Below are 13916 nucleotides of genomic sequence, written 5' to 3'. Positions count from 1 at the left end.
ATTTTGAGGGTTTATAAACCTAAAAATCGGGGAAAGATACACGTGGTGGGCATAGAGCTGATAGCCTATTGTGTGGCTTTGCACTTAACAAGCAAGTAAACAAGAACAACAAGAGATGGTAAAGTATAATTAATTTTAGGTTAATAATAATGAAGAGAAAATGACAAAAAAAAGACTACTGATAATTTGATTTTTCTAAACAACTGCGGTAATCATGTTTAACTTTAATAACATTTAAATACATTCTTTCTGGCGTAGGATGACGAGGCCTTAAATTGCACAACAGCAAATGTTATCATAGTAGGTTACGACACTTAAATCTTCGTCAAAATACTACTTGTAATATGTCTATTGTTACATTTCGTAACAAGTATCGCTATAAAAGGGATCATACTCGTTTATTTGCTATTTTAACCCAGAGTCATATTTCTCAAACAATTTATATAACAGTTGAATTTCAACCAAGACTTTGAGTATTTTGATTCAAATGGTGTAATCACTACGATGTTGAGAGAAAATGTTTTCAACAACGACCAAAGTTTAATTGAAATACTGTTATACTCTCCTGTTTACTGAAAAAAGCACATGGAACCAGTTAAAAATGAAATGTTGGTAAATATTTAGATATTAACCAATGTACTAAATTTTTAATGCTTTCTGTTTTAGAAAAGCTTCTTCATTGCATACTTCATTCCGTACCGCTTAAACTACACGTGAAGGGGAAAATGTCTTCAGTTTTTTAAACACTGTTTTTTTTGGGGGAAACACTCTCATTGAATTTAGCACGAAACTGTCCCGTTGAGTCAGTTAAAATGTTAACTACAATTTGTTTTGTGTCCTCTTTTACTCAAAAAGCCACTTTGCAAAGGATTTGTAAATTATATAACGTCTGTTTTTATACCTGATTGCTCCAGAAAAAAGATTTGTTTGTAATTAAGCACAAAGCTACACAATGGGATCTGTGCTGTACCTACCATGGGTATCGAAACTCGATTTTTGGCATTCTAGACTTTCAGGCTTACCGCTGAGTCTCTGTGGAGCAAACAAAGTAGATTAATAATATTTATTGTGTGTCTGGTGCCCTAAACTTTAAAGCAAAAAAGAACCATGCTTTGTCAATTTCGGTTTATTCATTTCACAAATCAATAGACCCAATAATCGTGATTTTATCGCAATTATTGTTATTGGGCTTAACGTTTTCAAACGTTTCACCAGCTTTTGACGTTCAAACCACCAACGTCAATTTAGGCAAACTTTTAGGTCATTTTTTTTGTTATTAATTTGTGGTTGGCCAAATGTAACCTAATGGTTATATATATCGGACTGTGGAGCTGCATGCCCAACGTTTGCGTCCCGCTACCGTCAAAAATAAAATGAAAATCGCGATTCGCACTTTCAGGCGTTATAGGAGCGACGGTCAAATCCTACCATTTGGTCAACAAAATAAATCCAAAAGTTAGCGGTGACTGCTGTTTACTAGGTGTCTTACCTCTGGTTTTTCAGTACAAAGTCAGAGATGGCTAGAGCAGATAGCCTTTGAATATCTTTTTGCGCAATCATCCTCACTCTGGTTGCTCAGAGGTAAACCTGCGGAGTTATAACACTAAAAAATGGGTTTCAATACTCGCGGTGGGCACAGAACATATAGCTCATTATGTAGTTTTGTGCTTCATACCAACAAAAAAATCCGTGAAATTCAACAAACAAAACAAAAAATTAATTCACAACGTTTTTTAATACTAATATAGAGATTATGTACACTGACATAACAATAAACAGAAACATATACATCCGCATCACCTGTATACAGGCCTATCAAGAAATTTCAGTTAACAGTCGGTTAGGAGACTGTAGCAGCTATTTACACAAAATTATCTGATTAACAGTATAATGCACTAATACATATTTATATAAATACAAGCGTGAGCTACTGATCAAACAACTGACAATATGAGTACAACATGATCTTAATAAATGAATATACCGTAACACTTTTAACCGAAATCTTGCTGATTTATCATAGTTGATTCAAATTATACCTTTATTTTTTATTATTTTTTTGATAAATTACAAATAAAATAGGTAGCTTAACTGTCAATTTTAATGCCTAAATATTAACATTTAATCCACTTATAAAATTCGGCAATAATAATAATAATTTCCGTTAATGAATATTACATAAATTACTCGTATTTTAATCTTTATAAAACACTAAAAATTGTTTTAATTTATTGATTAGCGAATTTAAACATAATTTGTATTTATTAAATACTTTAGACGTTTTTCTGTTTTTCAGAATTTGTTGTACGTACCAGAGGGATTTATACATTTTGGCAAAAAAGTTAGAAAAAAAATCTCTTTACCCTCGAGATAACAATAAAAACTTTATATTTCAGCCAACGTTTCGCCAAGCCCCGATGAAGCCGCATGTTGGCTGAAGTTATAAAGTTTTTATTATTATCTAAAGGGTAAAGGGCGTTTTTTTTTCTGATTTTATACATTTTTAACTAGATGAAAATCACGAGTAACGGAATTTACGTAATTAGTTATGTACCTTATACATTGTTGACGAGGTTATCTCATCACATGAAATAAGGAAAGAAGGAGGATGAAGGTTATATTTTAAAAGACGATACGTAGGTCCTTACAGCCCCTCAGAAATTGGGTTTCGATACACGTGGTGGACAGGGCACAGATAGCCCATTGTGCAGCTTTGTGCTTAACTTCAAACAAACAAAGGTCCTTACAGAGTAAATATAATATTCTATGTCATAATGGAAATAAAAGTAAGTTACCTCGAATATGTCAGTAAAAATGACACACCACAGATGTTACTACATCCTACACACAAGCTAATACATCCTTTATTTTCTTAAGTTAACAACTATACCACAAATAGTTGGTGCCCCTAGGGGAAATAATACTACAAAGGCGTTGCCTAATAGATATATCCTTCTTGGTTAAAAAAAAACTGTTTTTTACTTACTAACTTTAGTCATGTACGTACAGCAAAAGTGACATGCACTTTCTTAAGATGTAAAGTGGCCTAACTTTGGTTTCAAATGTTAGGAAGAGGGATAGTTTGTGCAGTTGTGGTATGCATAAGGGTATTCTATCAATATATATATATATATATATATATATTATCCTTGAAAAAGTACAAGGGACATATCCCCCCGGAAAAAATTATGCATTTGATGTACGAGCAGGTGAGCCTAAATGCTAATTCCGATTAGTAAATTCTGTATCGTGGGAATAGTGCTAATCCTCATGCCATTATGAGGAGAATTTAACTGATAGAGAGTGTATAAGACCACACTAGGATAGGTTTATATAAAATATCGGTTATATTTCCTTTCACCTATAATATATATTTATATATCCAAGTTTATAGTTGCATGCTACGTTTTGAGTATTGTTACGTCTCTGTTCGTTTGTTAATTTCCCGTAAAAATTATTTCCGAAGAACTTCAGCGATACAAGTCCTTTCTTAAATAAAACTAATTTATTCTTTCTCAACACAACTTTGCAATATACAGAATTTACATAGTCACTTTAACTTAAACACACGCTATAATTCACAACGATTCACGCACTTCACTAATGGCCACTACCGCTCACTCGACTCGATTATCTGTTTCTATGTCTCCCTATCTGCCCTTTCTAGCCGTCACTTCTGCCCCCCCAGTGCCCAATTTACGGGGTTGCAGTGTCTAATGAAGGGGGCCTGTAGCATCGAAGTATTGCACAGGAGCCTCAAAGGGTCTAAATCTGGCCCTGAAACCACCTCTAACCCTAATATTAATGGAGCTGGAGAAGCAAGTTAACTCAATATTCGGCAAAAAAGGAGGTTTATTCAGTTTATTTTCCCCATCGATAATCAAAAAGCTATAATTTTTTAAGATATACCACCATCTGTCAAATTACACTCTAGAAATTAGAATCGGAATGCGTTTTTGTTTATACTGTTATAAGTGATAAGTGTCTAGAAGGTTCATGAAGAGGCGAGTACATTCTAGACGCCCTCCTATTCTTGTATATAAGCCCGGCAAATAAAGCCGGTTTGAGACAACTATATAGAAACATTAAAAATATATATTTCAAATATAAATTCTTGCACCTTATGTATCTACAATTCAGAAGAGTATAGCAATATTTATAAAAACAAATATTTTTCAATAAAGAATGGCAAACTGAGAAGTATTACTGTTTAAAACTGGAACACAAGTAGACTGTTATTAATTAATAAAAATGGCGTGGTGATCGCTGAACCAACGAGCAATTTCGTTTGGTTTTCCGATGATGTGCAACTTTAAAGTTTCACGTGGCAAAACATGAAATGGGTCTTATGACATTGTATATTATTAGGTTCGAAGTCAGCAACAACATGGTAATATAATACAGAAAATGTGTGTAGCTTAAATGTTAAAATTATAGGGTTATTCTTAGTAACAGTATTAGTAGGTATAAAAACGGACTGTCGAGTGTATAAACTAATGAAGTTAAGTTTAGATGTGAGCAATTGCCTTAAGGCTAGTAACCAGAGCTTGTTAAATTTTAACTAAAATTAAAGTCTACAGTTTTATAAAGAATAAAAGTTTCTTAATTTGTACAGTGTACATTGGTCAGTTATAAATCAAATTAGAAGATCTAATTATTTATTCTATTAGTATTATTATATTTTAATTAAACTTGAAAAGTTTGCAAGGAGCTGGATGTGGAATTATGGATAATAGATAAAAAATAAAAAAAACAACAGAAAAGTTTCAACATTCTTATACTGTTATTGTTAGGCTAGCTAAAGTTCGGACAGTACAAATACTGGTTGTTAACAATATTATATATAGTATTAACAATAATAATATACCTGTGAGCAGTCCATTCATAGTTTCGAATAGAATTACATTATCTTATATTTATCATAATATTGTTCCAACATTTGAAAATGTTTTTATATCTTTATTTCAATTCAAGGGTATAATTATTACTTGAAAAATGGAATAGATGGTAAATAGTTGCTATGTTACAGGGGCATAGCCAGCACTACAGAGTGCTACCTTTTCTTCTACACAAAGAATTTAAGTGATTTATGTAAAAGTCGAGTGTTTAACAGTTGGAAGCTGGTGGATCCTTTGGGCTTTTTGAGAATGTTGGGTAGTTTTTCACCCCTACTCTGCTTATGCTCCAGCATTACATATAATGATTTATAAATTACATGCTGCAAAATCACACCCTATGACTCAATTCAGTCTGATTGTTAAAGTTTAGAAATGGCAATTTCCCATTAATGAAAATGTAGGGGATGTGGCTTCATTCCTCATGTCCTGTAAACTCGTTGTTGGCAGAAATATGTACTCGTGTGTATTTGTTAGTTGTTAGCTTGGTTTATGCTTTGTCAGCCCAGTGTAACTACTGAAACTTCTTAATGGTCCATGAGACTATGTTCAAAGATTTTTTTGTTATTAAACATTTGTATTCCTGTGATACATCTAAATAATATATGTTTTTATCTATAACTTGTGCAAGACTTTCTTGTTTTCTGAATTGTATTGTAATTTTTTCCCCCAAGATTTAAGGTATATCACTGTACTAAAATATATATTTGGATGTCCATCCTATGTCTACCAATGTTTAAAAATAAACCTATTATTGAGAAATCTAGTGATAGGTAAATTCAAATAATGTGTCCTTTTTCAGGAATGGTAATAACTTAATTGGCCATACACTGGAACCCTTGAGTATTTGGCATCCAAGAAAGTCATCTATTGCTTATCCTTAATGCCAGGCCTGGCAATTTTTAACAGTATAAATCCACTAAAAGTGTTAGTATTAAATTTTATATAGGTCAGATCTGTCTCCATTGACAGATAATACTTAGTTTACTGTAGCAGACATTTAATACCGAAATATTTACTTTGTGTCTTCCATTCTTCTTGTATCAAGGAGGAATGGAGGCCAACAGAGCAGGGAGCCAGCTGTGCACTGGTGCATATAAGCTTCCTCTCTATGTCTTAAATATCTTTGAAGGTGGCATTTAAACTCATTTACACTGTTCACAGAAAGATTATTCCATTGACTGAAAATAACTTTCTTAAATCCAATCTGAAGCTCTGATTATGTATTTTATACTTGTAACCTATAGGTGTAGAATAATTAACTATAAATAAATCTACAACATTGAATCCTTCAAGGCCTTTAAAAATTTTAGCCCAGAGCAACCTTGCCTTATCTAAATACATAATATACAAAGCTTGCATGTAGTCTTAGCCATATCAAGTTAGTTGGTTTAAAACTAAAAGCTTTTTTGTTTTTTCCATCTGTAACTGTAAATCAGATTTCTTCATAATCCCTCTTATTTAATTTACAGATACTTTGCAATTTGTGCATATTACCTTCTTTAATCACAAGGTATAAATATTAGGCATTTTAGCTATTTTATGGAAATGTCTATAAACCTTTTGCGTACCATAGACCATGTAGTGTGAGAATACAATTTTCTAAGCTAAATGATCTTAGTGAAAACCATATTTTGGTAGTGCTTACTATAAATGTCTACCATTTTTATTCAAGTGTAATATCTATAGCATGTAAACTACGTACAGCTGTACAAGTATATGTATAACATGTTTTTTTAGTACAGACCACACTTTCTATTAAATTAGTTTTCAATTTGTTTTCTAATGATGAAAGTTTGATAAAGAGTGGTACAGTATGATATGATAACATTTGTTTGTCTTTTTTTATGATCATCTATGAAAAAAATCATTATTGGCTAATACAACAGGAAATGTGGGTATCAAGTTATAAAACTAATATTTCACTTTTTGATATAGCTGGCATAGCATTGAAAAATGTGATATTGTCAACTCACATTCGGATAACCGTGAAAGGGTTTTTATCGTTAATAAAATCAGCCTTAAAATGCAATTTTAATGATAAATCTGCTCCTTAAAAATAAAAATAAAAAAAATCATCAAAATGTTTTCTCAATATTGTGTAACATGTGTATATAATTGTACCAGATGCTTTATTTCACTTTCTTGTGAATATGAGGCTAAGAAAATTGAAATATCAATTGTTGAAAAATTAATGTTATTTTGAAGTAGTGCAGAAAAATATAAAATTATTTACTTATATTTCATTTTAATTTGTTTTTATTCTTCCTTTAGCTAGCATGAGACAGTGAGAACAATTCTTAGCCATGGGGAACACAGAGGTTCATGATGTTAAACCATGTCCGGAAGATTTCAAACGAGAGCTGGATTTAAGTTGTAAAATGAATTACAGGAGTTATTGCAAAGTTAGTGATATAAAATTATGGGTAATTTAAATGATTTTGATACTGTTGAAAATACTACACTAATATTTTCAGATGTATTTAAAACAGAAGTAACTATTGATAGTCAACTATTCATCCAAAATCATGACAATATTGATTATTTAACTATTGATAATTAAACATTTATTTAATTTGAATAATGATAAAAACAATGTCATTTATTATAAAAGTAACAAAACATTTTATTAGTATATTAGTAATTATATTACAATAACATTTGACTTTTGATATTACAAAATAATTTTACTTTTTTACTTTACATTTTCACAATAAACATGCTAATTCAAGGTAGAAACTTTATGCTAAATATAACTAAGATTTTAATTATTGCCCTTCAAGTTTATAATTTACAGTAATCAGAATTGAGATTAACATTTGAACAAAAATAAGTAAATTGTTTTTGATATCACTTAACAAGCTTTCTTTGAGAATGCACTTATTATAATTGCTATTAATTCATAGCATGTCTTTTCCATCTATTCTAGTTTTTCACATTTTTAGTCATCTCATTTTTCTTACCCCTTCTCATTTTCCTCTTCTTTGAATGTAATAATCTGACTCTTCAGAAAATTCAGATGACAACACTTGATTGATTAATAAGAAATCTGAAGATTAAAGGCTGATTGTCTGGTGGTAAGAATATTGCTGGAAATTGAAATATAAAGTAATTGCAAAAAAACTGTATTGGATTTTTTTTTTAAAGTGAATAGAAGAAAATTATATCTAATAAAAAAAAAATTAAAATAAATTACTGATAATGAGAATAACCACAAATGATCAGCAAACTTATGCTACAAGAAATAATGAGGACTTTGCAGCAAGTCTTAACTCTTACAAGACCAAAATAGATATGGTTGAAAATACCTAAACTGCATATGCAGTTCACCTTCTCTCTATAGCTGACTAATCAGAAAACTCAGTCACGAGAATTTGAAAGCATCTCTGCTTTATGTAACAGGCATAGAGTATCTCTACATACTAGGGGTGATATATTATTTCAATTTATTAAACTTTTAAACCTTAAGAAACAAGCAAACTTGTTTAAACATTATGAAATCAGATTTAAACCTAAAAACGTTATGAAAAAATGCTTTCACTTATTTTTCAACAAGTTGCTTTTTATGATTACTGCATATATGGCTATAAATAAATGTATAAAACAGTGAAGCAATATGAAAGAAAAATAGCATTGAGGAATTAATGCTCTTCCATACAAATACATACAGGTCACTCACTAAATGCAGCACCTATGGATTTTAGTGCAATTGAACTGTTGCAAAGGGCACTCGGAAACAATTGTACTCGTACACTAGATAGATAATGTAAAACATGCAGAATGTAGTAGAGTACTTTTGACATACATCCTTTCAAAAGATTATTTTGAAATGCAAACTATACTGCAGGGCTATTATAAAGATGCACAGCCATCAAATAGTGTGTGACTGGACATATCAACACAGTTTATAATGACATATTGAGGCTTCAGAATCATTTTGATATAAGGTACTCAATCTCTGTAGTACTTTATAAGATATGGTTTGTTTAATTTACTGTTCTCTAACAAAATGTTTTTAACTGCATCACATACTTTTTCATGTTTATTACTCCAGCTGGATTATTTGTTTGGTAGAATTGAATAGAGGGAGTTGCATGCATCAAGAGAGTGTGTCACACTCTTATTGGTGGAGGGTTGTCAAATGACAATTTGCATGCGAGAACATTTAAATCAGTCAATTCGAAGATGGGTGGGAGCTTCAAGACTTGTGGCATTCAAAATAAAATTTTGTATAGAGAGGGCAGCAATGAACGAGAATAGCTATTTATGTGAGAGGACGTAAGTACTTATCAGAAATACACTTTCAGTATAGGAAAATTATAACTTTCAGCTTGTATTTTGGGTTTTTAAAGATATTCGCGAACTACTCTATGTTTAATATGACAGACATCTTAAGGTACACCAACTTAGGATACAATCTCTTTTTTTTTTAATCCTGAATGACTGTACATTAATGTGTATGATATATACAATGTAGTATGAAACCGTTAACAAGATGAAAGTATGATTAACACTGTTTTGTGGGTTTCTGCATATATGATATATACAATGTAGTATGAAACCGTTAACAAGATGAAAGTATGATTAACACTGTTTTGTGGGTTTCTGCATACAAATTTTCATAAAATTATGCTACTAAACTAAATAAACTAATTCTTCATTAAATATAATTGTCTTTAGATTTCACATAATAAAACTAGTAAAGATTTTTGTCAGAATTTTTCTATTTCTATCATTGCGTGAAAAGCTTAAGAATAATAACTTTTACAAGTATAAAAAAATATTATCCAGTTTTAAGCAAGACCTGATTGGTTGGTTGGAAGAGAAGTATAGAAATAACTCATTAAAATGATTAATATATATATTTCCATTTTATTGTATAGGCTAAAAAATATAAATAAATGAGTGTGCTGAGAAATCGGTAAATCAAGATTGCTGTACAAAGCATAGGCATGTGACATAAGCCAGGCTTATCCCTTCCTATTGCTTCCTACCTAACTAGAGCTAGTCTTAATTTCAGGAGTCCTGTTTCTATAAATAACTTTATGAGTAACTAACAATGTTATCTATTTTTAGACTGTCATTAGTCTGTGCTTAATAATTTCTAAAAAAAAACAATTAAATGAACTAGTTATTCAGCAATCAACTTTTATTTTTTAACAAGAATAATGAATGCTAACTTGCCCAACTTTTTTCTGCTAAAACAGTTTTACTCTGAGTAATACTGGTTACATTTGCAGCTTGTACAAGTGTGCTAAAATATTAAGTTAAAGCTACATTATTTCATCCAAATAAGGTAAACACGAGCAATGGGCATCATTGTGGTGTTGTGCCTCTTGAGTTGAAGTTTACAGATTCAGTACCTGGTGCCATTAATCATGTTCATCCTTTCAGCAGTAAGAACATTAGCATTATAATGGCAGTCATACTGTTCATTCATGAAAGAGTTGGCAGCAGATGCTGCTCACCAGTTTCCTTTCCTATGGTCAGCAGTAGAAAATTAGGGACAGTGGAAGACAGCATTAGTAACTTTGCCATAACTTAAAACTAAAGAAACAAATATATTGCTTCCATAGCTGAAAGGGCAAGCATGGCTAATGGCAACAGAAATTGAATCCACGGTTCTTGAAATAAAATAACATTTTAATCACTGGGCCATGCTTGACTGAAGCTGATAAATGTGAAGCAATCAAAGAATAATAATTACTTGGGTCATTGATAATACTACTTTTGTTTAAATGGTTATTTTATTTGACATTAATTGATGTAATTGATGCTCATGGGTAATTGATTAGTCAAGTTGATCACATATCTTTATTTATGAAAATATTATTTTTTTTAACATATATGTTATTTAACAAATATTTTTACTAACATTTTCTCAAATATTTATTATTGATTTCTGTTATTTAATGATTTTTCAGTATATGAATGGAGAATATCCAGATCAGTGCCTTTTAGAACTTCCATGGACCTACAGAGACTCTGTGAGTTTATATGAACGATTAATTCTTTGTTTTAATAAAATTTCTTCACTTCCTCCAGAACTTCCTTTTCGACTCCCACATTTGTCTTACTTGGACCTAAGTCATAATCAGCTGACATGTCTTCCAGAAAGTATCTGTTTGCTCTTTCACTTAGAACAATTGTTAGTACCCTATAATGCACTGATGAGTCTTCCTTCTTCCTTACATAAAATGGACAAACTTTATAAAATTGATTTGTCCAATAATTCACTAAACAGCCTTCCTGAGAACTTGGGTTATATGAAAGCCTTAACCAAGCTAAATGTTAGCCACAATAACCTGCAGAACCTTCCACTGTCTCTTGGTGCCTCCAATACCCTCGATGTTATCTTGGCTCGGGGAAATAAATGTAAGTCTCAGCCACCACAGGTCATTTGTGAAGAAGGATCTAATTCTATACTCAGCTTTCTGCGAAAACTGGTACTTCCTACTGCAAAGGTGCTTCTCTCTGATGAAAGTACAAATGTATTTGACCGAGTTCGTGGGAACCAAGCTTTTTCTTCAGTGCTAAATCCAGGATCTGCACGTGCTCAGTATATTAAAATGCAGACAGAGACAATGAATACAGCTAGCCGTATTCGAACCCCTTTACTTCCTCCTTACAATGCCACTTTGTTGGAGCCAGATGAGCTTAGGGATCGTATTGTAGGTAAGTGAGTTTTTCTTTTACAGTTTTATAGCTGGGTTGTCCATTTGGTAGCCCATGGGCCACATTCAGCCTGCAAAGCAGTTACAACTAGCTCATCAACCACCAGGTAAAAATAAAAAAATATGAAGCTAAAAATAGAACATATTATAGTGTATTAGAATTTGTGGCTTGGGTTGATTAATGTTTGTTACCTATTGCTTTAGTACTGTTGCATTTTTATTGATACCAACTTGAATAAAGCAGTGATATGTTTTTTCAACCATAATTAGTGTCCAGCAACTTAGAACACATTTAGAATATGTGACCTGTCAATAACACAAAGTTGGACAACCTTGCTATACATTATGCTTCATTAGTACATTGTGTTATAATTAGTATAAAGTCCATCAAAAATTACAGGGAACCATTGTTGAATGATTAACAAAAAATATAGAATATAAAACGAATTTGTCTGTACCTCCAAAATGCACCTACTATTCACTTATTTCATCAGTCACGAAGTAATTCTCTAGTCACCACATTTTTAGTAAAAATGATGTGGAAAAATGAAATGTTATCCTGAACAAAAGTACATGTACACTCTGAAAGAGACTTAAATAGCATTTTTGAGCCTTTTGACTGTATTCTAGGTCAGGAAGTAGAAAACACTGTGCGGACATTCCAACATAAATTTTCAACTCTTTCGACTGTACAAAGGATAAAAGATATTTGGTAGTAATCAATGTTTATTTTTTTATGTTTTAAGGACAAGTAGGTAATATGTGTGTTAAAATACCAAAAGAATATTTATTGATTAACATTTATTCACCACTTAAAACTTTATAAACACTGACTCTATAATGTTAGTAATAATAGGCCTATTTGTTGTCTAATTTAACCCTTTTACTGTGGCTGAGATGTATACATCAGTGCACTAGGAAATATATGTCCCAGTTGCAGTGAAATTACTGTGTAAATTCCTGAGCAAGCCACAAGCCAGGAAGAAAGCTCCCACCCCTATATGTCAACATATATTGCACAAACCTGTGATGTAATCATCATTAGACTATAGCCCTCCACCAGTAGGAGAAAGATGCATCTTCTGTGCTCAGTAATCCTCATTAGCACAAGTATTTAAACAAAAGCTTATTCTTTCCTTGACACTGTTTATCTTCAGAATGTGTATTTTTTTGGAAGTACTGGACATTTTGCACTTATTATTTTCAACTTTTATTACCATTTGCAGTGTAATTTTTCATTCTTTGATTTTCTTGGTTATGTGTGAGAACAATACCACATTTAAAATTTTTTTAATAAGAATTTTGATATACACTATATTCAGTTTGATTTTGTTTTCCTAAAATTTGTAAGTTTGGGACTTATACCCCTTTGTCTGTTCCAACATACAGGTTTTGTCATGTACTTTTCATGGTCATCATTAGGCTTGTGCACTGCCAATATACTAGACTCAGTTTATTTCTTTAAAAAAAATCTTGGATTCTGTGATGTTCCCTGTATTTTACAAAGAAAAAAAAATAAGCACTACGAAATCAGTTTCATGGATCAACTGGATTATGCATTCATATTTCCATATTTCTTGCATCTCCTGAAGTGTCATCCAACACTGTAATGGTGATTGGAGGCAGTCAGATGGTCAGTGATATTACTTTCATTGTGAACCATGTGGTTGGTTCCATTCTTATCTCACATCCAGAATTCCCAATCTCTTGCTTCTGTTACTTCAGCTGAGTCTGCACCATTTGGTAATGTGTTTCACCAATGTTATTTCCACAACAGTTTTTGCTTCTAGTTCCTTATTCCCATCAAAGATCAAGTGTCCCACCTTTGTCCTTCATTGCTTGTATTCCACAGACATGTTTCTTTTTGCTTTCTCTTTCTTCATTTATTTTTTGCTCGGGCTCCCTTGTTGTGTGAACCTCTGTCACTTGAATCTCTTCTTTCATTTTAAGGATCTCCTCTTTTTTCTTTCTCTCTCTCATCATCTACTCATCTTCCTCCATTACTAAACTTCTATATTTATTCTCACACTTTCCTTTCTTTTAGGAGTTTTACACCCTATCAGCTTTACTAGGGCAACTAACATATCCCTGTTTTTTTCCATTTAACTTGGTTTCTCTGTTTCTTGGATGTACTTCATCAGGTTGCCTTACTTTTTGACTTTTTCCTCCTTCAGTCTTCCCTCCAGACTCACTGTCTTGAATCCTTTCTTTGTGAGGTGTTATTTTGTTATTTTGGCATCTTGAGCTGATGCAGCTCATCAGAAGACATCTATGCTCACTTTGGTTACTTGCCTCTAGGACCAGGTGGTCCCATCAGGTTTCTCATCATATATGGCCCTATGGGGTC

The 13916-nt window shown here is 32.0% G+C and overlaps 1 protein-coding gene across 3 annotated transcripts in view; it reads left to right on the top strand.

Moving 5' to 3' along the window:
- The first annotated feature begins 4262 nt into the window (after window positions 1-4262).
- Window positions 4263-13916, top strand: part of LOC106467938 — a 34128-nt gene continuing 24474 nt past the window's right edge. Inside the window, exons 1-3 of one of the 3 annotated variants that reach the window (XM_022396168.1) lie at window positions 4263-4390; window positions 7170-7300; window positions 10820-11570. In XM_022396168.1, coding sequence (XP_022251876.1) covers window positions 7202-7300; window positions 10820-11570 — 850 coding nt within the window. In that variant the 5' untranslated portion in view covers window positions 4263-4390; window positions 7170-7201. Of the gene's footprint in view, window positions 4410-7169; window positions 7322-10819; window positions 11571-13916 lie in introns of all 3 variants that reach the window. The other 2 variants (XM_022396166.1, XM_022396167.1) reach the window with 2 other exon arrangements.

This window comes from Limulus polyphemus, unplaced genomic scaffold, assembly GCF_000517525.1.
Source record: "Limulus polyphemus unplaced genomic scaffold, Limulus_polyphemus-2.1.2 Scaffold2803, whole genome shotgun sequence".
In the NCBI taxonomy this organism is placed as follows: Eukaryota; Metazoa; Arthropoda; class Merostomata; order Xiphosura; family Limulidae; genus Limulus; species Limulus polyphemus.
This window is presented reverse-complemented; position numbering and strand designations above follow the sequence as displayed.